Source organism: Nothoprocta perdicaria, unplaced genomic scaffold (assembly GCF_003342845.1).
Source record: "Nothoprocta perdicaria isolate Ctin4 unplaced genomic scaffold, notPer1 scaffold_47, whole genome shotgun sequence".
Lineage (NCBI taxonomy): Eukaryota > Metazoa > Chordata > Aves > Tinamiformes > Tinamidae > Nothoprocta > Nothoprocta perdicaria.
In genome coordinates, this window is record NW_020455721.1 from 746,409 (window position 1) to 773,733 (window position 27,325).

The following is a 27,325-nucleotide window of genomic DNA, read 5'->3' on the forward strand; positions in this document are numbered from 1 at the left end:
AGGGTTTTCACAAATGTTGGTGCTCTCAGGCCCTGGGAGCTCATCAGTTTTGTTTCAACTTGTTTCCTCCCTTGTAGAAAGTGCTGGGTAAGTCCATCCTTCTGAGCACCGTCACAGACTTTGTGAAGTTGGAATCCTGTCCAGGATGTCATGGTTCAGGCCGAGCTCTGAACTGCAGATTTCAAAGCAAACATTTAAAGAGGTTTTTGAAAATCATGATTCTGTGACAAAGACTGTGGTTTAGTTGACAAGGGTACGTGCAAGTTTGAGCTTCACTAGGGCCTGATAGAAACTAGTCTCTGATACTCCAATAATGCTGTGGAGATACTTTGTCCAAAAGAATTCAGTACCTAAAACTGAGAACAATGTCCCCCATTATGTGGGGACAGGCAATTATATTGTCAAAAATGCTCAAAAATGTTGAGGGGTTTTTTTGGGGGGGTTGTTGATTTTTGTTGTTGTTTGTTTTTAATCTGCTGGGCAGCAGGTAGCTTGATAACTTTGGGACAGGAAATTTTATGGTTTGAGGAAGTCAGATTTCACAGAATCAGCACAGCACAGAATGTTCAAGGTTGGAAGAGACCTCTAGAGATCTTCTAGTCCAACCCACCCTGCTCCAGCAGGGACACCCAGAGCACGGGGCACAGGGCGGCATCCAGGCAGGTTTGGAAGATCTCCAGAGAAGGAGACTCCACAGCCTCCCTGGGCAGCCTGTGCCAGGGCTCTGTCACCCGCACAGTTCTTCCTCATGTGGAGATGGAACCTCCTGTTTCAATTTATACCCATTACCCCTTGTCTTGTCACTGGCCAGCACCAAAAAGAGTTTGGCTCCATCCTCTTTACAGTCTCCCCTCAGGTATTTGTACATACTGATCAGATCTCCTCCCAGTTTCATCAGTTAGTTGCTTAGACATTGTCTGGTGTCAGCCATGAAAGGCTGGAAAATGAGAGCTTTGCTTTATTGTAAGGAATGTCAATTTTTTGTTGAGGCTTTGTCCTATTTATATATTGAAATGAAATCTGCTGGGAACCTCGCAGTGTTGCAAAGTGAAGTGGACTATCAGATTTTCTGGACAGGGTGCCCAGCGTGTCAATGGAGAGCTGCTGGCGAGCCCTGCCTGAATCTTCTACAGTGCCCAGCCCTGGTTTCCTTCCTCCAATGCTGCAGAAAAGAGTCCTTCCCAGAGACAAAGAAAGGCTCTCGTTAGGGCCATGCTGTAAATCCTCTTCTGCCGATTTGTTTTATTCTAGGTGAACTTCAGCTTCCAGGAAAGGTCTCTTTTACAAAAGAAGCCTTTGGCCAGAAGAAGGCAAGTTCCAGCACCCTACCAGTCCACAGCACCATGCACAGTGTAGTCATCTTCCCTGCCCCCTCATGCTCGTCTCATTAATGGGCTCATGTGAAAAGCAGAAGGACATATTTTGTCATAACTTATGAGGCTGTTATGATAAACCTGAGGACAAAATATACCCCAGTTTCCCAAGACTGTAGCCCCTAGATGGCTATGGAAGGGAATCCTACTCCTTGTGACCTTTGCCATCCACTTTGGTATGGTGAGGATTTAATCTGTTAAGTCTCTGCTAACATTATTTCCATGCATGGAAGTAATGGAACTGTTTCAGTAGCTTCTTCAATGTTACTGTTTTCTTGCCCCCCCGTAGTATTTTTTCCCCCTTAGCTCTGATTTAAGCACTTTCTTGTTTTCTGAGCTATTTCTGGTTGCTGTATTTGGAATTATTCATGAAGTTAATGCTATGAGCATAGATTCTTTTTCTGAGTGTAACGTCTCTTAGGTGGATAGAGCAATTTGATTACCTGATTGCTTCCATCATATGTTAAGGGTAGACAGTTCTATACTGTCCAGAGCAGCCAGAATGAACTAAAACCAGAGGCTTTCCTCTGCCTAAAGAGCAAGAATAGCAACCTGCAGAGCACAGCAACCATGAAACATCCTAGAACTTAATGCTAAAAAGAGTGGGTGCAAAAGAAGTGAAATCACAGCTGTGAAAACCACACAGAAATACCCTGGGTATTTTTGCCAACAGCCCGCCATGCTGTATTCATGATTTTAAAGGAGCCGTGGGCATTTTTCCTCCGTCTGAGTATTCAACTCTGAAATTTAAAGCTTTGCCATAGGGACCTAAACTGAAATTCCACCACAACTAAGGGTCTAAACTAACCTTCCTTTGAATCAACAAAAGAATTCCCGCTAGGTGTAGTAACAATTAGGACAGGCTGTTTGTATCTACACCTAGGCACACAAAGCATGAATTTATGGTCCTTCATTTTAATTCCTGAACAGGCTGTCTCTTTTCAGAGCCCAGTGAAACATAATTTTTGTTAAGGTTGTTAGGGATTCTTTTTTTATTTTTAGCTCGCATTCAGGCTCATTATAAATGTGCCATTTGGTATAATTACTCTTTTCCTCTTGGCCAACTTCCTATCAAATCCTTTAAAGAACAGAAATAGAATTTTATTTTTCCCAAGAGAAGTAATGTAGAGATTACAGGGGAATGGTTTGAACTTCTTAGCTCTAAGTAGTCACTTTGTTCCTTTTCTCCTGGCCGTGATAGTAATTAAAAACTTTTCTTTTTTTTTATCTCGGTAATGATAGTGGTAAAATTATATCATTGTGTTTAGAAGGTCTGCTATGTTTAATGCTTGTAATGTCATTTCCAGAACATATTACTTTTAATAAGAGGGCATACCCCTCTTAGGGTTCCAAATAATCTAAAGGTATGTCTTGTAAAGACCACATTTTCCGTAAAAGAAAATAAAATTATTACTCTTCTACTTAGGAGAACTTCAGAAGATAAAGATCAGAAATTGCTCAGTTGATTAAAAGTCTCCTCAGAAATATTTTATTTCTCCTCAGAAATATTTATTTAAATATTTAAATATTTATTTCCAGGCTTTCTCAAAATAAACAGACAGCATTTAGAGTTGGTTGTCCATTTTCTCAAAGGCCGAGCCATTTACTCAGGGAGAACTTCCCACTGATTCTCATTAAGGGGCCTGATGAGCAACGTACTGAGCAATATGAGCAAGTGTGCCTGTATCCATCTAAATGGCAGTTAGGAAAATCATCAGCTGGTAGCAGAAGCCTAGCAGATCAATTTTGATCAACTTTAAGGTATCAAGTCCTTCATTGAAACAAAAAGCAGGAAAAAAATATGATGAACTAACTCCGCATCTCTTGAAGATACATGGGTTTCAATTCTGTTTTCCTTATTTTAAGAGTTTGATTTTTTCTTATTGAACACTCAACATTGGAAGACCTGCCTTAAGGAAGATACATTTCTTGGTCTTCCATAGTCTTGGATTTCACAAAGAGCTTTTGCTATGATAAGGCTTAAATCTAGGTTTGGTCAGTCAGGAATGACTCAAAGACAGTCAGGGTTGCCTCTGTCTTTGAACAACACATGCACGTAGAGATGCAGCGGGGAGCCCTGAACCAGTGTTCAGCACTGCCTACATTTTTTGGGCCAGTTATTGGTGGTGTTGACGAGAGCTGCCCGCTTTGGAAGTGACGGTCACAAACACCCTTCAAGCTGTTTTACCTTGTAGCATTTCTTTCATTGCACATAATGCAAGAGCCCTCAATTGCAAATAGTCCTGTGGGTATGACTCATGTTCAACTTTCTCCCCTGAATTTTCTGCAGTTGTGAGATTTAATTTCATTCTTGTAGACACTGCAGAATAGGTTTTAAGGAGGTTTAAAGAAGAGGTTTATTTTTCTAACACTGTGTGCTAGGGGCCAGAGCCAAGTGTCACTAGGCAGGTCAGTGCTATCTTCCTGTAGGTTTGTTTTCAGTCTCAGAAGCTAAATAGGCTGCATGCAGGTTCATTCAGGTCCTCATGTGTTTGTGCTTCAAGGCTGTTCCACTGCAGGTTACACGTGACGGTCTGGGGCTTTCCAAGAACCTCTTTCTGTCAGGGTTGCTTAGGAAGGGGCAGATTTGTTCTGTAATAGAGTTTTTAGCACAAGGGCTGTGACTGCAGTATGAGGACATCTTAGGGGTGATGCCCTAGACAGGAAATTCTGCTCGAAGCCTGCCATTTACCCTAGAACATGAGTTATTTATGCCAGTTATTTAGTTCTTCACAGGATGGAGCATAGCTGTGTGACCAGCCAGCTCTGATAGCTGGCCTCCGTCTACCCCTCCATTCTTTCTGCTTTCTGGAGAGGGGATCTAGCTGTAGTGCATTACCTCCTCTCTCCCCTCATGACACAGATATCCAATACCAGAAGTAAAAGCAAGTGACAGTGAGAGGAAGCAACTTTCCCTCTCTTATTCTCCTTCATGCACAAATGGTCAGGATTATTTAATCCAAGGTAAAGACCAGAAATAGGCTCAGAAGAAGCCCCTTTATGCTCACAGATGTGTGCCCTGACCATGCCTCTGCTCGTGTTTTCTTTCAGACAGTAGGTTTGGAATTCTGCCTTACAATGGCACAGTTTTAGTAGGAGAGATGGAGAGCACTCCCATCAGGGATTGCATCGTGACGTGTGCTACTGTTACCAACGCAACTGGGAGATGTGGGATAAGAGTGATCCTGTGATTCTCCTAAACACGTAGTCTAGCAGTGGCACAAAAGTCCTTGCCATCCGCTTCCATCCCACTTCTTCTGCTTAATTGCAAGCACAAGCTGTGCACCTCTTCCCTGTGGGCCTTTTAGGAAAGGAAAGAGTTCCCTTCTTTTCAAGGTAGAATTGCTGCCCAAGGCAAGGATTCCGGTTATGTGTGTAATTGCATTCTTGTATCCTTAGGAAAAGTGAGATTTGCCCCTGCCATTTTCCTCCTGGCTGCCCTTTGGTTGCACTGCACTTCTGAGGGTTGTTCTGGATCCCATTTTGGAGCAGCTGAGTCTCCACATATTGATGCCTGGAGCAGATCTCTGGATTCTATCCCTATGTCCAGGCACTCAAAATTTTAGAGCTGTAGCACTCTTTAGTGGATTTAGCCCTAAATCTATATGCAATAAACAGATACAAGATAAAAAACGGAGTGAGTAATAAGAGCGGTAAAGGACAGACAAAACAGCTGATGCTAGTCAAACCTAATAATCCCTATTTTCTATAATTACAAGGTTTGTAGGAAGAGATTATGTAGCTATTAATGACATAATCTCATAAGGCTCTTTTGTTACATCTTACAAAAAAAACCCACATTTTTTGGAGAAATTTTGTATCAGTAAATACGTAGGGATGCTTGCAATACAGTGCGGTTTTCAGAGGTTAAAACACAGCTTTCAGATTGCAGTCAGCATGAATAATTAACCTTTTACGTCAAAGTGTGGGGGAAGTCAATAGCAGGGTCCTAAAGGGATTAGACCTCTAAAGCTATTCTTTGCACTTCTCTTCCAGCAAGAGAGACACGTACTCTGTAAAACAGCAGAATGTGGTGCCAAAGCGTGATCGAGTATCTACCAAAAGGGGCAAATGTAAATGATACAAGGTTCAGTTTACAGGTATGCTGTAAAGCAACACGCACTAGGGAAGTGGTAATAAGCATCAACAATTTGGAATGTGTGAGCACTGCTGAGATACAAAGCTGAGGTGCTGACAGTCTCTTCATGGCTCATGAACAGACTACGCCACCCCATTTGGTGACATTTTTGCAATGGCAAATGCATCCGTCCAGTGGGAGCAGTTGTCAACCAAAGAGGGAATCAGCCCTGCCTGGCAATTCAAGTAGTAGAGGGAGGGCTGATGAAAAATAATTCCAGGTGCAAAGGGAAATTAAAGGGAAATAACACTACAGATGATAATGGAAGAGTGGAGAAGGATACATTTTCCTGAAAGGAATATGCACTTTTTATTTTTTCCCTTTTTTTTTTTTAATTGACAGTGTTCAGGTAAGTGCTCAGCAATTAGAGTAGCTGTTCTGGTTTACTGTTGTGTCAAAAAGACATATGGCCCTTCTACTTGTGCTGAGCAGAGCTTTCAAAGCAACGTCTGTGTGTAGTCTAATGTCTGTGTGTAGCTCTAATGGTGTAGAGCTCAAATGAAACCTTATGATAGGAGATCATTAGAAACAAATTTGAAAATAAAGCCAAAATAAATAAGCCAAAACCCAGGCGTACCTTCCAAAGAAGATAAGAAAATACCTTTTATATTTTCCAGCTTTTAAAGTCTTTGTAGTATGTTGTAACAATGAAAAAAATCTTTTAATCACTTGAATGCAAAATAGGATTTATGATCTGTGGTGCTTTTTCTAATGAAAAACTTGAATCTTGCTTAAGCCCTTAAGTCTGTATGAATTTCAAATACTTTGAGGTTTACAGTAAAATCTTCAGAACTGTCTCATAACCAAGCAGCCCATTAAAAGCTGTTACATTTACTTTCACCAATGCTATCCCGGGATGACAGTTTGGATGCATAAAATAGAGAGGGAAGCACATCTCCTTCTTGCCAGGGGTGCAGGTCTTTTTGGAACTATGCAGCGTCTCTACACTTCCTCTGCAAGACCTTTCAGATTCTGGAATAAACTCAGAACAAGTTCCCAAAAGCAGAGAGCATCAGCAGCAATGCGTCCCATAAATATCATCTTGGGCTTGTGACACCAGCCTAAATGGAAGACCTGAGCAGTGTGATGGCAGGCACTAATGCATATGGCCATTTGCCTTCCCCAGTTCAGCAAACTCATCCAGCTGGGACTGCTTTTCACTCTGAAAGCAATAAATGTGCAGGTCTGGGTTGGTTTGCATTCGTGCAAGTGCCATCTTTTTTGGGGGAAGAGCAAGGGTGTGAAAGCAGCCCACAGAGCCTGCTGCCAGCAGTGGATGTCATAGCACACAGCTCGGCAATAGTCATTAGGAGCCAAAAAGGCAGAAGAAACCCGGCCAACTCGAGCAAAAGCTGCAGCAGAAAGCAAGAATGCAGGAATACAGCTTTTACTTATTGCGCTGCAGTCTGGCTTTACTCTCGCTTTATTAAGACTGGTGTGGTTTTATGTTATTGTAGCTCATTCCTAGCCAGTGATTATTATGCTTTGAATTAGCACTGTCTTTGAAAGCTTATTTCATGAAAAATGAGATAGTCCTTGTAAAAAAAAATTGAAGCAAGGGGGGGAAAAAGCTGTTATTTGCATTAGCTCAGAGCTGTGTGTGTTTTGGCGAGGCTGAAGAAGAGCCACATCATCTCTTCATGGCACAGCAGGGCTCCTGGAGTGCAGGAGAGCTCTGTGTGAGACAAGATGCTCAGATTCAAGGAGGAATAGTCAAAATATGGAAATGGTTCTGACACTCTTTGGCTCGTAATGAACCCACCCTTTGGGTAAATTACTTCTGACTCCAGTGTTAGCTTTGCCTGACCGTGAATCCATCCCAGCTTGCTGTGAGCGAGTAAACCTTCCTGGGGGCAGGGAGAGCACAGCTGGTGGGTAATAAGCTCTCTTATGAGGGAAGGAATTTTTAAGGAATTTCAGTTCCTGTGGGCCTGGCCAGTTAGGACTTGCTTTCAAGGAGGAGTCATGGGAGCTCTGAGGATCAGTGGCTGTAGGGGACCTCCGTAGCGGCACTGGTGCTTCAGGGAGGAGCACAGGAGGGCGGGTGAGCAAGCTAGAAGCGTTATGTGGTATTTCCATTGCGGGTTTAGGTTTCAGAAAGCCTAATTTAGCAACAGTAGCTTGTCATTCCCAGTTTGTTCTGTGGGCTGCGCCTATTCCCCCAGGAAACAAGCAGAGGGGAAGAAAGACCAGCCCACTGCCTCTAACAGCATCTCTGAAAAAAAATCCCAGCCATGGACTATGGAGTGATCTTATGTGCTTTAGCTAGACATACCTTAAAAAGGGAGGAAGGGAAAGGCTCCTTGCATGGAGGGTTACGTGGTTTATACCCCGTATGATTTTTAAAGCCCAGCACGTTACAGTGAAGAAAAGAAGGTGAAAGGAAACTTCTGATTTCCTCTGCTCTTTACCCTCCCAGTTTGTTTGGCAGTTTCCAGGCTTGGTGCAGTGTGTCCCCAGCCCTGCCTAGGATGCTCTCTGGTACAGGGTGCTGTGTGGAAGAGAGGCTGTTGGCACCACGTGCACTGCTGCAAGGCAATGAAATGCTTTGACCCAACCACCTTTTCCTTCTTTGCTCTCATTGCAACTAAAGGATGCTTAGAAATGTCTCTCTGTCTCCCTGTTATCTCAGAAAACTGTTGTTTTTAACACTTTCCTATGAAATGGTTTGTGATGGCTGTCTGTTGCTGACTAGTTTTTTTTCCCTGGAAAGTTTTAGGCAGCTGTATCTGACAGAGATTTTTAGAGGAAAAAGAATTGTGTTGTCCATGTTTCTTTTAAAAGAAAGCAATAGTAAAAAAACAACAGTCTTGCAAAAAACATGAGGAGCTCAAATAACTTTCTAGTTTGGAACTTCAATAATGGAATTGTCGTTGTGCAGGAGATTTGTTTCTGGCTGTTCCACAAAAACTAAATTAAATTCAGCATTCATTTCATCTGAAAATTTTCCATCAGAACACACAAGGATATCCAAGCAGATATGTCCATCCCTTCATAGCTTCAATGTTCTTATCGGGGTTACTGATCTTGTGCTCATCTTTTACAGGTGAACTGGAAACACTGGCTACTGTCTTTAGTCTGGGGCTGATGGAGATCTGTGCCCTGTCTTTATGAGCTAAATTGTGTTAGTGCAAACCATTAAAATTAGTTTTACTGGCACTGTTGCATTAGAGCACAGGCTTGGGAAATTACATGATTTTCCCTCAAAAATCCCCTCTTGTATGCTCGTTGAATTGTGCAGGTATTCCTCTCAGAAGGAAGATTTAAGTCCTTCAGTTTGGGGGAGAGAAGAGGGGAGTGGTTTTTGTTTGCTTTTAATATTGAAAATGTCCAAGATAATATCTAAAAATTTGTGCAATTTACATTTTTAAGTTGGGGGAAATTGTGGGCTGTCGGGTGGGCTCTGCTGTCTATAGCTATGCAGAGCAACGGGTTGAAGATCACGACTTTACTGGTGTAATAATCCACGTTGGTGTTCAATCTGATTCATAATACGGGTGCTTACAGCAGAGCATTGATTCGACTAGAAAGGAAAGACAGTAACATTTAAATAATAAATACTACTTCCTTCCACCTCCCCCATTTTTTTAAACTGTTCTCTGCCGACATGGAAAACTTTGACTATGAGTATTGTTTTTAGATAACTTATTAAACATCTATCCCCCTTTTTTCTTTCTTTCTTTCTTTTTATGTGTGTGTGGAAACTACAGCAGAGGAAGTGGAAAGACTGGCTGCAATGCGTTCAGATTCCCTAGTCCCTGGAACCCACACACCTCCGATCAGAAGAAGGAGCAAATTTGCCACCCTTGGGAGGCTCTTTAAGCCCTGGAAATGGAGGAAGAAGAAGAGTGAAAAATTTAAGCACACTTCTGCAGGTAATAGGCGCAGTCGGGTTGGTTCATGTATCTTATGGCAAGTCAATGCAATCAGGAATGCAGCTCCACCTTATATGTGCTTTTAAAACTGCTGAAACCTGGCTGGCAGGGATATATCAGAATCCAAAAGATCCTTAATTTTCTTACCAGCTGTTTCCTAAAAAGTTCTCTGTGTGCTAAACCTGACAAAGCAGCTTGCCAAAGTCACATTTTCAGGTTCTGAGATTAGACTGAGGCAACAACCCAGAAAAAAAAAATGTTGTGAAATAGATTTAGCAGATTAGTAAAGGAAATGGCAGTATAAAAGCACAGAGCTAGTGGAGGATGTAGCCACGTTCAAGGTCTCTAAGTGCTAATAGAGGACCAAGAAAAATATGTAACAAAAGACTTGACATTTTGCTAAGCAACTTCCATAACCATAAATAATCTGTTCCATTGGAGAGTAATGACGTGTCATTGGTTCTCTGAGTAAAAGCAAATCTCTCTCCTTCCCCTGTCCTGTTTCTGTTTAACATTTTCAGCTTAAGACTTGAAAAATAGAAAAGAAAAAGACTTTTTTTTCTGATTTTTTTTTAATTATTATTATAAACTGGTCTGACGCAGAAACCCAGATCCGGGTGCTCATTTACTTGCTGGGTTTATACCTCGTTTTTTTGGTTGTTTTTTGGTTTTGGTTTGTTTGTTTGTTTGTTTTTTGGTGTTGTTTTTCAGCTTTTTGGCATTTTTATTTATTTAGAATGTTTTTTTTCTGTGTTCCTCAATGATGACTAACAATTAGAGTATGTGTTTCTGCCAGTCCAGAGCCTAGATTGACTGTGAGAACACATGAGTTTTCTTCTAATTTCCTGATTTCTAATTGTTCTTGCTAGACTAGAAACCAAGCACTGCAGATTTTGCATCTTTAAGTCCAGCAGAAGCCAAACATACAACCATGCCCTGCTTATTATACAGTGGAAGCTTTTAGGGAGAACTTGCATTTACCTTCTGATACCCACATCAATTCTTATTTAAATGATCCATAATCACAAGAAACCTCATTTAGATAAATGTGAATTCTTGCATAAGGTAATGGTTGAAAGCAGGAACAAGAGTTTTCAGTTTCCATACCTAGCAGCATTCTTTACTATATGCTGTATAAGCTGCTCCCCGCTTTGTCAGACAAAGCCTAATAAATTGAAATAGTTGGCTGTATTACTCTGAGTGATGATCTAATTTGTTGACTTGACATTTGGGAAGCTATTGTCACCAAAATGACATGTTCCAGCAAAGCAAATGCCTTGTCTTTCAATGTTCTGTATCCATAGTGCAGCATTCAGTGAAAATCTTACATCTCTCAGGCACTTCTGGATATGTGGACGCTTTGGTGGCAACTAATATGAAGACAGTGTTCAGGGTTGGTTACACCTAGTAGCATCACCACAGCAGTGCAGGACTTGGGGACTGGAGCATCTCCCCTATGAGACAGAGAGACTGGACTGTCCAGCCTAAAGAAGAGAAGCCTGAGAGGGGACCTTATCAGTGTGGATAATACCTTAAGGGAAGTTGTCAAAAGGATGGGGCCAGACTCTTTTCAGTAGCTGTAGAACACGAGGCAATGGCCACACACTGAAACACAGGAAGCTCCACCTGAACACGAGGAAAAATTTCTTGACTGCGAAGAGTCCTGGCACAGGCTGCCCAGAGAGGCTGTGGAGTCTCCTTCTCTGGAGGTCTTCCAAACCCACCTGGATGCCACCCTGTGCCATGTGGTCTAGGTGTCCCTGCTTGTGCAGGGATTTGGACTAGATGATCTCCCAAGGTTCCTTCCAACCTCAACCATTCTGTGCTTCTGTGGCTTAGCACTGCAACAGCCTCCCTACTATTTATTTGTATGTTCTGCCTCAATTACCAAAGCATTTCAGAAGGGCACAGTGAGTAAAACCAGAGTAAAAACATATATTTCTTTTCCTTAGAATAGTAAGAAGGTTTACCAGAAAAGCCAGCATATCATGTCCTCCCCTGTGAAATGGACTTCTGTGCCCAGAGAATTAATTTAAAAACAGGGTCTCCAGTTTGCAGGAAATGTTTGTTGATTGCAGTTTGATCTGAGTTGAATCCAAAACCAATTTTTTTTCTTCTTAATTTTCATTTCTAGTAAGCCAGCAGTATCCTGCAGCTGCTCTGCAAAATTGGTATTCTTCTCAGCTCGCCTGCTAATAACTGCTGCAGAATTGACAAGGATGTCAAATGTGCTGAGCGCTCTGCAGGAACCGCTGGGAGAGATGTGATCCTAGACTATATCAGAGCTAGGGAGCCCACGGTTTCCATCATCCCACCCCGTGGGAACAGCCAGCCAGCCCCAGCCCTGGAATTTCACAGTGTTAGCTGAAGCCCGGATATGTCAAATAAAAGATTCTGCACCCCCAAAAATGCCATTTTTTTACCAGAATTTCCATGAGCTGTAATCTAATACCTCCAGTCGCACTGAGAAAATTTCTTTAGTTTTTATAATAAATCAAAGGACAAGCCTACAAGATGGCATAATGAGAGCCAGCATGAAACTTTCTAATACAGTCTTATTTTCTTCTAGTGCACTGATAAATGTGATGATTCAAAAAAACCTCACATTAGCATCCTGTAGGCATGCACCCAAGCTTTCCCACCTGCATTTCCTACTAATTATTAAAGTTAAATACTCATGTAAGTATTTTCTTAGCCTCTAATTTGCTGCAACAATAGATTCAATTATTTTAAATGTCAAAAGTAACATTACTGGGACCAAAAAGCATGACCTTATCTGTTGAAACTTTCATTGAAATTAATAGGACCTTTTTTCCTGGGAGAAGAGTAGAAGAAAGACAGACACAGACTGATACTTAAGGGTGAAAAGCTGCTTTTTTTGCAGATTTTTAAGTGCTAACATCATGTAGCCGTCCATATATTTACATATTAGACTAAAAATTCTGTGTTAAGGATCATTTCTTTTTCAGAGAAGAGCTACTTTAAAATATATGTAGAGGCCCACTGGGCAAAAAGCCATCTAGGTAATCAGAAAAGTCATTTGCTGATACCCAATAGCTGCATAAAGTGAGATGGAGAATCTGCAGTTTGGATGATGATGAATCTGAACATTATGGTTATATATGGTTCCTCTTGGCAAAGCAATGCTCACACTGTGGTTTCTGAACATGTCAAGGCCTCCCTCCTCTGTCTTCATTTCTGAAGATTGGCATTGTATTGTCACTGACTAGCAGAAGGTTAAGAGTGAGTCTATGTTTCATATACTTCATATATTAGTAAGTTACCACCAAGTTGTTTGATAGCCCTATAGCGACCATGTAGAAAGGTTTATAGTTTGACTCTGCCTGAGTGAGGACAATGTTTTCTGACACAGATATCGAATGCCTTTGACTTGCAGTTGGTCTATGTGTGGGTTGTCATCACCATATGTTTTGTGGAGCTACAAGAGCAGGTAGGAAAAACCCCTTTGTGGAATAGTCGGCTGCTGTGGACATTAAACATCAGATCAGCCCAGGTCTCTCACAACAGCTGTCTGAATCTGAGGCTTGGTTTGAGACACCTCTGCTTCTGTGTAAGATTCAGCGCAAGGAGGTTGTTCAGAGCCCGTCCCAGGAGTGACAGACGGGCTCGATCTGCGGCAGACTCGCTCTCCGAGTGAACAGGAAGGGAGCCGGTACCATGTGATGTGCATCAGCGTGTCCCAGCAGGGGCTGGAACCCAATTAATGCTCACAGTAATTCTGCTCCTGGGCAGAAATGAAGTCCTTGCCAGCACAAAGTCTGTGCAGTGCCAGGAGTACAAATCCTGTTGTCACAGAAGCTCCTATTTGCAGTTCTTTGATGGGCACTGAAACTCCCACCGCACAATAGAAATGCACTTGATGATGAAGTTATATAGGGAATTATACAAAGAAATTAAACTTAGCTACAGTGTTATTCATGCTATAGTCAAGGTGTTTGGTTTTTGTGTTTTTTCTCTCCAAACTCATTTAAAAATTCATCTCGCAAAGGAAGTATGAAAACCTTAATTGCCAAAAGGGGCTGAGTGTCCCTGACAGCAATAAGCAGTAGGATAAAACTGATAGCCAAAGGTTAGAGAGTACAGTGAGATTTCTAAATGGCAAAATTATATCACTTGATGGGGCTTTTCTTTTATATGATGAGAAGCAATCTAACTTATGGCACAAGAAGCTAGGAGGAAGCAGTGAATTTTCTGTGCCTGGACAAGTTTCCTTAGCAGGGATGGTTCCCGCAGGCTGCACAATGATTTTAAAACCACACTAGGATTTCTTGTCATCAGTGAAGCAGACAGCAAGAAAGCAAACTGGTCTCCTCAACTAGCCCTTTTTCATCATTTTTAGTACCTTGATCTTGTTCTGCTTGCCTTGATATGAACTTGAAAACTGTTCCTAGGTGCGTTGTTGCATTGCACTGCTGAACACATGCTTATGAAGTGGCATATTTTGGCTACCTTTTGGAGGAGCAAATGCACTTTGTCTTCTGAAACAGAGAAGTTTAAGGGTAGAGAGGATTCTGGATTTGACTGAAGTGTTATTGAAGTGTTTTTTTTGGGGGGGAGGGGTTGTTGTTGTTGTTTTTGTTTCTATCATCACTGTATTCATAGACAGCCAACAGCTTGGTCCAGACTTTTGCTGAATTTTAACCACAACAGGCAATACTTGGTCCCTATAAATGAAAGAAATGGTATATTTCTTTCCAGAAGAAATGTCTGTTTTCAGTTGCTTGTGCATTTGCCAAATTAACCATCTGTACTGGAATCTTCCATATCAGCTATGAACCAATGGGTGTTTTTTTTTTTTTAACAAGATTTCATTAAAAAAAAAAGAAAAAAACCACCTGTTTTCAGAGGTCTAAATAGGAAGAAGTGTTTTGTTTTGCTATTTCACATTGCTGGTAAGAGTAGAGACAGTCCACTGAAAGAAAGAGCTCCACAAGAGCAGTAGAGGATTATCTAAGACAGCCAGTGAGCAATACGAGAGGAAAAAAAAAGGGAGATCTGGTAAATCCAGCTTCTCAGCTTCTCCTGGGGGCTTTGGAAACTCTCTTCATTCACATCTTGGATCTTCCTCCTAGAAATAACCACTTAAAACTTCTTGGACAGGGCAGTGAGGATGGGTCAGTCTCTCATGGGGTGTCCTGGGTCAGTCGCTCTCCAGCCTTGTACTGAGTGCTGTCATCCAGCTCCTGCTTCCCTCAGCACTTGATGTGCTTGGTGTAAAACTGCAGGTGTTGGTGTTTAAGAATCCTCTTAAATGAGGCCTGGGAAGTCCTGGGAATGGGGACTGGTGGAACGGGATAGAAGAAGAGCTAAAAGGTAAATTACTATGGACTTGATAAAATTGGAAGACTATTCGGTTGGCACACTAAGACTTTTAAGGCAAGCAGATTAGTAGACCTGCTGCCCAAGGACAGCAGGGCTCCAATCCTTTTTCCTGCACAGAATGACAGACTTCCCTTGTTATCAATGGCTCTGTTACTGGAATAGCAAAATATGTGTGCACTGAATTTAGTGGCTGAAGCCTGGTGATGTGGCTAGTGCCACAAAATGAATCATCGGAAAGGCCTTTTTCAACCATAATGATCCTGGTTTTTGTTTTTTGTTTTACTTTGATTCTTGCTCATGTTCTTTAAAGGGTAAAAATCAAGAGTGCCAGAACAAAACTTCATGCAACCATTAACTGCTCCAGTTGCAGAGGTGGTATTAAAATAGTCATTCACTTTATGCTCAAATACTTTCTTTTTTTCCACTTGTTAAGGCTTGATGTTATAGGAGTCAGAGTAAAAGAAGTGGCCTATAAAAATTCTTGTGCCAATTTTTTTTATAAATCCAGTGTCCTAGTCAGCAGAGGAAATGTTTAAATTTAGCAACACTTACAGGCAAGGACTTTGGATGTTTTTGATTAATAACAAGAAGAAAATAAAATGAAGTGATAAATTTGTGCAATTAGAGGAACTGTTATTCATAAACCATTCCCAGATCATTTTATGCCTACTGCTGATTATTTCTCACTACAATAGGTAAATATTATGAACTTCGCTTTCCAGAATATTCCAAATGTTAGAAATCCAGTAACTTGTTGCCAGTGCTGCTCTTAAACATTCTTGCTGCCTTCTGTTTTTAAAAATGATTGCATCTCGTGGGTTTTTTTTCTTGTTAAACTGTCTAAGTAGCTGTTAAAATATTTGTACTATTTATATTATACATTGGCTTGATTATCCAAAGGGGAAGTGTAAGCTAAAGATTCTGCCCCTGCTGCCTCATACTCGTCTGCTTCCCCTTCCTCTAGCTCCTATTTATCTCCCTGCTAAGCCTTTAGTTTTAAGCATGCAACCTGGGGGTGCAGTTTCCACGTGGGAAATTTTGGTAAGTTTTCCAAATGCTTGGATCATAGATGCCTATCCAAGCAGTTGTTTTCTCTATACTTTCTAACTCTGCTTTGAAAATAATATTTTTGTTTGCAAAACTAGGTAGCAAGATTAATGACTGCCTTTTAAAACACTTTATGATTCTCTTTTCTTCTGAATTTTTGTCTAATAACGCCTGGCCAATAGGTACATTCTTTTTCCCATGTTCTGCAATCCTATGTGGTGGAACCAAAGATTCATAGAGGTATTGGTAAATGACCACTGGTAAATGGTGGTAAATGACCACTGACTCCAGTGGTCATTTTCAACCACACAATTAGATTAAGAGCCCAAAGCTTATGGTAAGATAAAACTCTCACAGCAAGGCCAAGCACAGCGTGACCCCTGATTCTTAACTGATTGAATCATCTCCATTTTCAGATTTTGCATTTTAAATAAAGGAATTCAAATGCTTAGTTATGTTCAGAAGATGCAGATATGATTTTTACACAGAAGGCAGTTTTAGCATTTGTCTGTTTTTATCTTTGACTTGCCAAGTGGAAGCTCCTGGATCAAAAACAGGAGGAGGGAGGCAGGAAGGCAGAGTGTTTATTCCACTGTAGAGCAGCATCTTTCTGCCTTCTTGACGGCTGCTACATAACATATTTCCAGGCTTTAAGTGGTGGACTTTGCTTAGCAGGACTGAAAATGCATTTGGAGACTGTTCTAACCCCTTGCCAGCTCTGTGGACTGCTTTAATGGAACATTTGAGACAAGGCCCTTCAGTGTGTCCTGTCTTACCGAAAATGGATGTTTAATGAGGCTGTTTGGGTTTTATGCTAATTACATTTCCAGCTGCTGTGAAGATTGTATGAGGCCGCCCAAACTGTAATGCTGCGACATAATTCTATAACAAAGCATTCCTGTTAAAATAATATAACGATGCAATTAATCTATTAGAGAATTTACAGCACGTTTTGAGGCTTGACTACATGCCACGCACACGCTGTTAATATCATAAGCTTCTGCTTGTTGTGCGGATTAGAGAATTGCATTAGTTGGAGACGTTTCAAGAAGTGTTTTACCAACAAATTAGCAATAATAGAATATTTGGTTTGGGGGAGAGACAATTAGAGTGTCTGGAAGCAGCTCATACTCCTGTAAAAAATTGTTGTATATCCTCAGCTGCTATTTCAGTGACTCATGAATGTACAATCCTCCACAAACTAAGCTTTACAAATTATTTTAGAATGTTTTCATTTAATAACAAAATATATAGAAGCATTTTTTTTTAATTTTTAGATTGCATTTGAAGCATGGAAATTAATTTCCATCTCTCAGACTGTTGGTCTTTATTCTTCAGGTTTTTAAGGTCTTAAAGATGTAGGGGGAAAACAGAAGCATTTTAAAGCGAAACAGAATCGCAGAACATTTGGTCTGTGATCAGAAAACATACATAACCATAGTGGACAGTTCTAAGGCCAGATTATCCCCATGACTAAAAAACACTGCTGGTTCTCTCTCTCCCTTTCCTATTAGGAAAGAGATGAGGATAAAATTTTCTCGTCTCAGGGTAACAGAGCACTGAAACAGGTTGCCCAGAGATGCTGTGCAGTCTTCATCCTTGGTGGTATTAAAAAATACCTGGACATAGTCCTGGGCAAGGTGCTTTAGGTCACTGTGCTTGAGCAGAGGGATTGGACTAGAAGATCTCCAGAGGTCTCTTCCAGCCTCAATCATCCTCTGATTCTGTGATTCTAATTTAAAAAAAAATGATACCCTCAGCCATTTTCATTCTTCCATCAAAGAAACAGTCACTGACTATTATCATGCAAATTTGTCATCAATAAATACATTACTGTATTATTCATGCCCTGAAATTCTGTGTAGCCTGTCCTTGGCATGGCAGGTTTTGGGTGTTTCTACACCCAAAATCTGCTTTGCGACTTGACTGGTTCCACCCTAGTTTCATCAGAGGTAAACCTGGATCTTCTGCTCCCACAGGAATGAAGTGGAAAACTTACTCTGCTTTCACATACTGCTGGTGGGTGATTTCCAAAAGGGAAATTTATTAGATGCCTTCATGACAAACTGCTGTTGAGGAAGTTTTATTCCTAGAATACCATTTTACTCTTGCTCATTGTTTCTCACAGCAGAATAAATGAAGCAGGAACCCCTGAGGCCAGAGTGTTAGTACATCGATTGACTGCTACTATCAGTGTGACCTGATTGACATCTGACCCAAATTTTGATTGGGAAATGGGGTCTTAGGGTAATTTGAACATACTAGCCCATGGCTCTAATCTGATTGGATTTTTTAATGACATAGTAGCTGCCCAATATTTGGTTGTTTATACACTACAGTAAAAAGGCACACACAGATAAATGAGAAATTGGCAATAGTAATGAGAATCCCAGAGGGATGAATCAGAAGGGATGAGAGTCATCTGGACCTAGATGCTTCATAAGCACTTTCCAGGGCTGCTGGGGCTAATACCTTGAGGAATAGTAAATTGTGCTAGAAAGAAAATGTAAATTGCCTTTCAAGCAAAGATTTAACAAGAAAATAAAGGGCTATGAATTGGGGTTCAAATACAGCTTGATAAAGAACATTTTCTTCTTATAAATCTTGTTCTACATCCAGCTTATATTACTGTTTATACTTCATAGCTTGGGAAAGTTACTCTGAGTTATTTAAACCATAAACATAAAACATATTAGTTACATCATCATAAACCCTTTGGTGGATATTTATTTAGTTCATATTTATTTTATTTTAATTTGTTAAGGCAGATTCAGTTCTGAATTAAAATATCAGCACAAGTGTTTAATGTGGCATTACTGATCCTCCTTAGATTATTTAATTCAGATTACTTCACCTGAATCTTGCAAGCAGCCAGATGAGCTAATGTGCAGGGAACAGAAGTGCGGATAACCTTACCTGCAGGAAGAAATAAGATCTAGAGGTAGTATCTGCTGAGAGTTAGACCTAGCTACCTCTGGACTGAATTTGTGGATTAGGCTAAAGAAACGTGAGGTGGTAATCACAGCACTCGAGGAAGAAATAAAACTGCTAACTCGAGTCCCTATCTTGTCCCCTTATAAGCCTACAGATATTGCCAGACTGGTGCAGTCTCATCAGGTCTCATCTCTTTGTTTTTGGTCAATCTGTCAGTGTGTGGTGTTTCCTTTAGAACTCCAGCTGATGGAGATGAGTAATTCAGAGAGCACTTTGGATCCCATTGGTAAAATAATTTCAGTGTGTGTGACTGCAAGAGACAGTCTTCAAAACATAAGACTTATATTTGTTTTCCATTGATTTGTGTAGACTAAAGAATATAATGTCACCTCGTGTTAACTGCATTTGAGTTGTTTATCTACACGTTGTTCTTTTCATTACAGCAAACTCAGTTTGCTTTTCTGCCTCTCTCACACACTTGTAGAAAACAGTAAGGATAAAATAGATCTATAACAACTGAGCATCACTCACTATTTCTGTCATTCTTGCTAAAGTGGCAAGTATATGTTGCCAGGCAGAAAAATGGATTTTCTTACCAAGTCCCACATTTTGCAACTGGATATGTGCATGCAGATGTTTTAAGGCGCAGTCATTACTTTCCCTTGTATTTAAGATTTTAATCTGGTAATTAATGCATTTAGTCCTTTACGTCTTCCACAGCTCCGTGTGTCTCTCTCAAAGTTTAGCCAATCATAAACATTTCTGCTTACCAAAAGAGGCAGTACAAATTAGTCCTTTGCTGTGGTGAATGAACTCTTCATTCTACTCTTTCAACTTAACGAACAGCATTATTTGCCTATGTAAAACACAATTACTAAGGAATTCACTTTTGCCACTAGCTCCTCCTTGAGCCTGAAAACACAAATTCATCGCCTCCCTATGCCTTGCAGAAGGCTGTTGGTCTACATGCACTCTTTGTTAATTCCTCAGTTAAAAGTAGCATAGGCTTCCCATTTAGTTTCATGGCCAAGAAGGCGAATAGGATCCTGGCCTGCATCAGGAGGAGTGTTGCCAGCAGGTCAAGGGAGAGAACTTGCCCCTCTCCTCAGCTCTGGTGGGGCCGCACCTGGAGTAATGTGTGAAGTTCTGGGCTCCCCAGAACAAGAGGGATGTGGAGCTTCTAGAGAGGGTCCAGCTGGCTCCAGTATACAGCAACAAAGATGTCTAAAGGACTGGAGCACCTATTTTTTGAGGAAAGACTAAGGAAGCTGGACCTTTTTAGCCTACAGAAGAGAAGACTGAGAGGAGATCTGATCAATATGTGCAAGTACCTGAAGGGAGAGTGTGGGGAGGATGGGGCCAAACTCCTCTTGGTGGCTGACAGGACAAAGGGTAATGGATGTAAGTTGAAACACAGGAAGTTCCATCTCCATGGACTTCCACAGGAACATGGAGTCCACAGGAATTTCTTCCCTGTGAGGGTGACAGAGCCCTGGAACAGGCTGCCCAGGGAAGTTGTGGAGTCTCCTTCTCTGGAGATTTTCCACACCTGCCTGGGTGCCACCCTGTGCCCGGTGCTCTAGGGGTCCCTGATTGGGCAGGGAGGTTGGACTAGATGATCTCCAGAGGTCCCTTCCAACCTTAGCCATTCTGTGTGGGGGCTGACAGCTGAAAGTGCGTAGAGAAGCAGTACTCTTTGTAAGGCCCAAACAGCGTCCAGAATTGCTGCTGCCTGAAGGTGACATGTATTGATGCTGAAAATAGCTCACAATAGGTTTGATTTCCTTCCCAATGAAACAGATGAATTCAACTCCATCTTCTCACTGGGTGCAGGATGCTTGGCAGGCAGTTGCTGAATGCCTAAAGCCTTTGCCCATACAGACAGCCCACAAAGGCTTCTGCCAGCTGTGTGGGCTCCCTTTTCAGGTGCTTTGTAGCTAAAGGAAGATACTGGGACTCAGCAGGTGCTCAGCTTTTTGCAGTAGTAAGCTTTGTGTCTGCAGGCTAAAATATTTCAGGATGTGAATTTGTGCCCTGAATGCACCCTTGACACCATTTTTATTAAATTTCTGCCTGAAAACACTTTGAAGCCTGTGAACTTTCTAGCACCATTAACAGCAATCAATGCTACATTTACACTTGCATGCAGGTACTTACGTTTTCAAAAATATCCCTAGTATCTAGTGTGCTTTATGAGCCTGATAGAAAGTCCAGTAAAAAATGCTTGTTGGGTTTCTGTGGTTTTCATGGACCTAGAATCATGCCTATATTAAATAGCTATCCTAGCACTCCTCACAGATTCCTATCTAACAGAAAAATGTTACAGGCAGATTAAACCTCAGTTTGTGATTGAAACGTAGTTCAAATACTTGATGGCATTTGGAGTAAAGGTTAGATAGGCCCCTGCCAGTTGCAAGGCATTGTTTGTTTGCTTTTTTTCCCTAATCAGGTAGTGGCTTTTGGGCATATCCTCTCTTCTGGAGGAATTCAGCTTATAGTTGTAGGGGGAAAAGACCTTTAGTTCCATCAGCAATGGAACTTATGAAACCTGATTTCACATGGCTTGCTCTCTTCTGGATTCTTTTGTGTTTACTCATGACACTAGGAATGGCAATTTGGATCTCTCTCCTCTACCCAAGCTTCCTATTTTCATTAAGCTAGGAATGTAAAACGTCGTCTTCCTCCGCTCCAGTTTTGGCTGAAGTTGGAAACAGGTGGTGAAGCTGTCAGCTAGAGGAAAGAGAGACAAGAGAGCTGCTGCTGCTACAAGAAGTAAGCAGGAATAGCTGGGAAAGAACAGATAGTGTTTATCTGGTACACAAAAGACTACCTTGGCTGTCCTAGTTTTAGACAGAGGGATGAGTTTGGGAGAGTTTCTTTGCAGATAAATCAGTATGAGACTGTTGTGGGCATTTTATACTTTCCTCATGAAATGTGGTTAAGGAGCAGATAGAATATAAGGTGGAGAGGAGGTGCAATACTTTGCTTGTTTCTTCCAATTTTCCAGCTGATCTTGAGATTTTTACAGAGGATGAGCAGCCACATCCAGAACTGTTTATATGATACCCCTCACTGATAAGTGAAATTGGGTATCCTTTCCCTTCATATTAGCTTTGATAAGATTATTATATTTTTATGGTTTTGTGGTGTGTTTATAAGAGCTTACACCTAGACCATTAACTATGAGGAGCACAAAACTGGTCAAAAATCTAAGATTATGAATTCTACATATAGGTGTAATTTTGTGGTATTTGATTGTAGTAAAGCAAGGAGCTCAGTAATTGCTCTTTGGATCAAGTCTCATCCAGCCCTTGAATTAATAGCATTGAAAATTTCACCTGGGTCTCTTAACTAACTTGAAATAAACAAAATCAGAGGGGAGTTAAAAAAAAAAAAAAAATGGTCGTCTACTTTTTCGCAAGGCAGATGAATGCTCTCCATAACCCCTTCCACCTTTAAATCTTTTCCTGCTGTACAAATGTTGTGTTTCCTGATGATGATCTTGTAAATGAAAGATTCTGTTAATCTTTCCTGTCTTTTATTTTACTTACTAACCAGAGGATAACTCTAAAGCTGTAGCTCTGTAATGTCATTGAGCACCTACAGCTGCTTGTTTCCTCCAGCTAGGAGTAAATTCATGTATGAAGAAGTTGTTGGACAACCAGCATAGGCAGGAATGAGTGTACTGTAGTGGTATGGGTCCCTCATACAAAGGGAGTTCAATAAGCAAGGAGAATGGTTTTCTCCTGCAGTGCTCTGATAATTCAGTGCTGGCCTTTATCAGGATCTGATCCCAGATGTGTCAGACTCTCAGCAGATGCGTAGAATGAGGTGAGAGCTAAGCCATGGGTGTACGATGTTTCTGGGAGTGTGCATATAGGCACCAATATACAGTCCTGATGGATGAACTGATAGGTTCACAGAACAGAACCACTGAGGTTTTCTGCTCAAGGCAAAAGAGAAGGTGGTTACAGAAAATTCTTGTATATTGGTTTGTAAATGAAAGGAATGCAGTCAGTGAGAGATTCTCTTAATTAGTGCTGAATCTAACCTCTCCCTACAGTCAGGCAACCATTACATGCTTATATACATATACAGCTTCATAGCATAGGAGTATATCATGTGAGCAAGCACTAAAACAGGAGCTCAATCACATATGATCCTCCCTTGCAGTAAACTCACGCCCGTAGATGCAATGTTTATGCCCCAGAAAGCCTCTCATTTGGAATGGCTATTTCTAAATATCGATGTTGACTTTTTGCATCTAAAGCCATAAAGACATACTGAAATAAGAGGCTGTGGTATTTCTGGCTTTAATGGGCAGATAACATTCCTATAGGCTAAAATGCTCTGCAAGTAGCTGGCAAAACCAATAAAAATCCCCCTACTGAAATGAGTTCATTTTCTGATTTCATGGCAAGTCTCATTTATGAGACTGACTAACCTTAATCATCCCCATTGGAATGATTGGATTTAGATCAATTTGTCTCAGCTGTGTGATAGTGGCCCATGTTATGAACTCACACAGCCGAGACTAGAGTTGGTACCACTGAATGGACAAATTTAATGACAGTTCATGCTTTTGGTCAAGATATTTTGGTTAGGATTCTCACATGTATTGAGAGGGAGTTTGCAGAACTCTTCTTGCAGAATGTCGTGAGTAGTCCCAGTTGGAAATCACTGACAACATCCCGTGAGCTATTCTGCACACTGGGATCTGAATCTACATTTTCCTGAAGACCTGAACCACTACTACCAGTGAAGCAATTTTGCAATCTCTTGTTTGTCATCTAGCACTGGATCACCTGCTGAATTGAGCTGGCTCCAAGCTCTTCAAAGTAGTCATGTCCTCTTCCTCTCAGGATCCTCATCATCAAAATGGCCGTTGAGGAACAGAAATTTAATCTGAACAGGATCTGCTAGTTTTATCCCTTCAGATTACATATCTTGAGGGAAAGAATGGCTTAGATTTTGTGTGTGGCATCCGTGGTCTTGGTAACAAGGTTTCATCAAGGAAATGCAGTGTATATTTGGGTGTAGTGCAGTGCAGAAAGGGGGACCATAAAAATAAGCACTGAGAGTGCTCTATTTAAAAAGCTACAGAGGAAGTTATCTGAGATGTTCTTCTTCTACTAGTTGAAAATATGCCAAATCAGTTCACTGCACAGTTAAGCTAAATGGAGAAGCAGAAGAGGGGCTCTGTGGATTGTGCTATCTAATAAAATCCAGCAGTTATCTCCAGAAGAGCAGTGCTCTTCCTTTGCTAGTACTGAAGCAAGCACAGTGCTGATATGCATATAATGTGTTGAGTTGGTGTGCATACTTCTTCTGAAACGCCCAGAAGATTAAGATGAAGTAGAGATGGCTACAGCAGGCATATGTGCTGACCTTTGAGCAAAGTTGAGCAGTCTTCTTGCTGGATAAGAGAGATTAACTTCTCTAAGGATGTCTTTCCTGCTACAGAAAAGAGGGCCAATAGTCAGGAGCTCTAGATCCATACAAAGGCTGGTTTCTAGCTACTGTGGTAAAGTCTCTATTGACTTAAGGACTAGCTCTGCACAACCTGCATGTATACGTGCTTATTCTTGGTATTTTCCCTAAAACCTACATGTCTGTTTGAGCACTACACTCCTTCCTGCAGGAAAGGAAGGGCACTTTTTAGTCTGTTTAACTTGAAGGTAAAATCTCAGTGACCGCAGGGCTGACCCAGGACAAAAATCACAATAGAGGCAGATAGCTTTCTTTTGATTATATGAGATGTTTCCATTAGCAAAAAGACCATTTTTAAACAATGCTGTGAAGTAAAGAATAAGAAAAACAAGGTTAGTGTGATCTTAGAATGTGGAAATTGTTTACAGAATGGTAGTTTCTGGGTCATCATTTGCTTAATTTTTTCTCTTTCGCTTTGCTTGGATAATGAAAATGCACTGATGCCATTAGTCTGCAGACAATCTTTGGTTTATTCCATTTGTAGTTGCTCATGTGAGTCTAATGAAGTGAGACCACACCAATGTGTAGAGGAAGGAGTCCCATGAGCCTTCTCTCGTCCCATTCCTGGCTTTGTGACATCCCCACCATAATCAAGCCAACTGCTTACGTGGAAAGTTAATATGAGAAAACTGTTGAGGCAATTTTAGCTGTCTCTTAATGAAATTCAACAGCTGGAAACTAGGAAGAGCATGAGCATCATGGGACCAATCAGTCCTCTGTAGAGAAGCAGGAAGGACTCTGTAAACCACAATCAGTAAGTCCCTGAGAGCAGCTTTTTGTGAGTGGGTGGCTAATACTATGGTGGAATGCTTAAATCCAAACATCACTCTAATTTAATTTCACTAAGTATTAGGTCTAGGGAATATAAATTAAGCAGTAGCTAAGATTTTAAGAATTAGAACCAGTTTAGAGCCAGCGTGAGCGCACTGACCTGTGACGTCTTTGCCATCTGCCTGAGATAATGTTAATGCCATGAGAAAACCTTTCTAGCCATGGGTGCAATGTATTTTATGAAAATCTGAGCCGTTTCCCATTCTTTAAATACTACCTGCCTTGTCATTGCTGGTAATATACCTCTGGAAGTTGTGGATATTTTTTTTTTCATTTTTCTGTACTCTGTTCAATTTTTGTGCTCTATATCATGGGAAATTTCTTAATGTACGTAGCAGTTTCCTCTACACAACACGTTGGGTCTTCAGTTCTGCCTACTAGAGGCAGAGATGGCATAGACAGATATCAATGATACCATGTTCACTAGAGGAATAGACAAAAGAGAAGACCTTATCCATGTCAGGGAAAGCAATAGAATTAGAGTGGTTCGTTATTCAATTTTCAGCACTTTTACGTCAGGTAAGATGTCCCTGCCTGGTTGGATCTGCCTGCAGAACAGCTCCCATGATAAAGAAACCACAAGAAACAGCCACTAGGTCCTCTGCTAAAGCTGTTCTTGCAGTCACTTGCCTTCAGATAATTTAAGCAGTCTATTAAGCCAGGGCTTTTTGCTTTTTATCAGATTTTCTACCTCTCTGTTCTCAAGCAGACAGGCTAGAAAAGAAGGCACAGACTTGGCTTAAAATCATACAAGGCTTAGATGTCCTTACGGTGTCTTTTAGAAGAGCAATGTGTGATCTTTTCCTTTTTTTAATAGTTAACACTGATACTGTATGGATAAGCCAAAGCAGCAAATAAATTTTTTTTTTTTTTTTTTTTTGATTACCTAAGATCAAATTCTACTTTACTTTACACCTTCATTCCAAATGCCTCAGGCCAAATTATGCTTGCAATTGTGCCTAGTTATTTCCTGCTGCCTCCATCAAATTGGGTAACATGGCCTTATAAACAGAAGACACCAACTGGCTGCACACAGCACTGTTCTTTCAGTCTGATTTAATCTCTTCAGTTACATTTCACAAGTTTAGGGGCTAAGTCCTAAACTGAAGCTGAACCTCCTGTGCTCACTTTTTAAAGATAAGGACAGGGAGGGCAGACTGCAGAGGCTTGTACTTAAATATCTCTGTACCTGGGCTTTACTGTAAGCTTCTAGATGAGTAATAGTTAGAAGCTGGCGAGAGCAGGAACCCAGGCCTATTCAAAGGTGTGAATAGGCATCTAATGTGTATTTGTGTGCTGTGTGTTCGTGTGCTCACACTTGCTTTCCTCTTTCCACTTCCAAAAACCTAGACAAAATCCGTGTATTGAAGACTTGTAGCTCATAACTTTATATTTTAGTGGCACATGCTAGGTGTGAATTGATATGAGCAATTACTCTGTGAGGTTAAATGCACTTAAAAAAACATTTAATCACTCAAGGAGTGAGCTTTCTAGAGCAGCTTGCTGAAGGGCAGTGCATAGAGATATATAGACAAATAAGAAAGGATAGATATTGCATGGCTCAGTGAGCTGGAACAATTTGGACAGGCATAAAACAGTGTGTGTCCTACTTATTAGCATCCATGTTTTATTTTAATTTGCTAATTTTGCTATGTAATTTAGAAACCATCTCAGTTCTTGGCCATTGTACAAGAATTTTTGCTTTGGTTATGTAAACATACATATATATTAGTTTTAAGCTGAATTTATGGGTTGAGTGCCACTGAGCAGGAGTAAAGGCAATGGAGCACATTAATAATGGTAGGTTTCTATTATCAGCTTCTAGCCTTGGAATGAGATATCAGAAATTGTAGACTCTCTTTTCTGTCTTATTTGATTAGTGCTCTTCAAAAAATAGACATTGAGAAGTCTCTAACAGGTAGAAGGTTTTGTTAGATTTATAGGGCTCCTAATGATACAAAAAATAGCTATAATAATAATAATGACTAGATGCAAAGTGCATATGTAGTAGCTTGGCCTTTTTAAGAAGATGCCAAATTCTTATTTTCTCCTATTTCAGTATGGGATTCCACAAGCACCAGCACCTTACAGATACAGAAAGGAAACTTTCACACTGAGTGGTGGCCTCTTGAGGAATGTAAATTTTCCAGTTTTAGTGCAGCTTGTGATTTCATGATACCTACATGCTTACGTGTCCTTCTTTAGCTGGTATGTCATTTTTACAGCAGTGAGCCAGATATGATACTCTCTGTAGTGAAATTCTGACTATCCAAAACTGCTGCTGATGATTCCAA

At 40.8% G+C, this 27,325-nt stretch overlaps 1 protein-coding gene across 1 annotated transcript in view; it reads left to right on the top strand.

Annotated features, from left to right (window-relative positions):
- Nucleotides 1–27,325, top strand: part of PHACTR1 (phosphatase and actin regulator 1) — a 287,592-nt gene that overhangs the window by 161,680 nt on the left and 98,587 nt on the right. Inside the window, exon 5 of the mRNA XM_026047024.1 lies at nt 9,222–9,386. Coding sequence (XP_025902809.1) covers nt 9,222–9,386 — 165 coding nt within the window. The remainder of the gene's footprint in view (nt 1–9,221; nt 9,387–27,325) is intronic.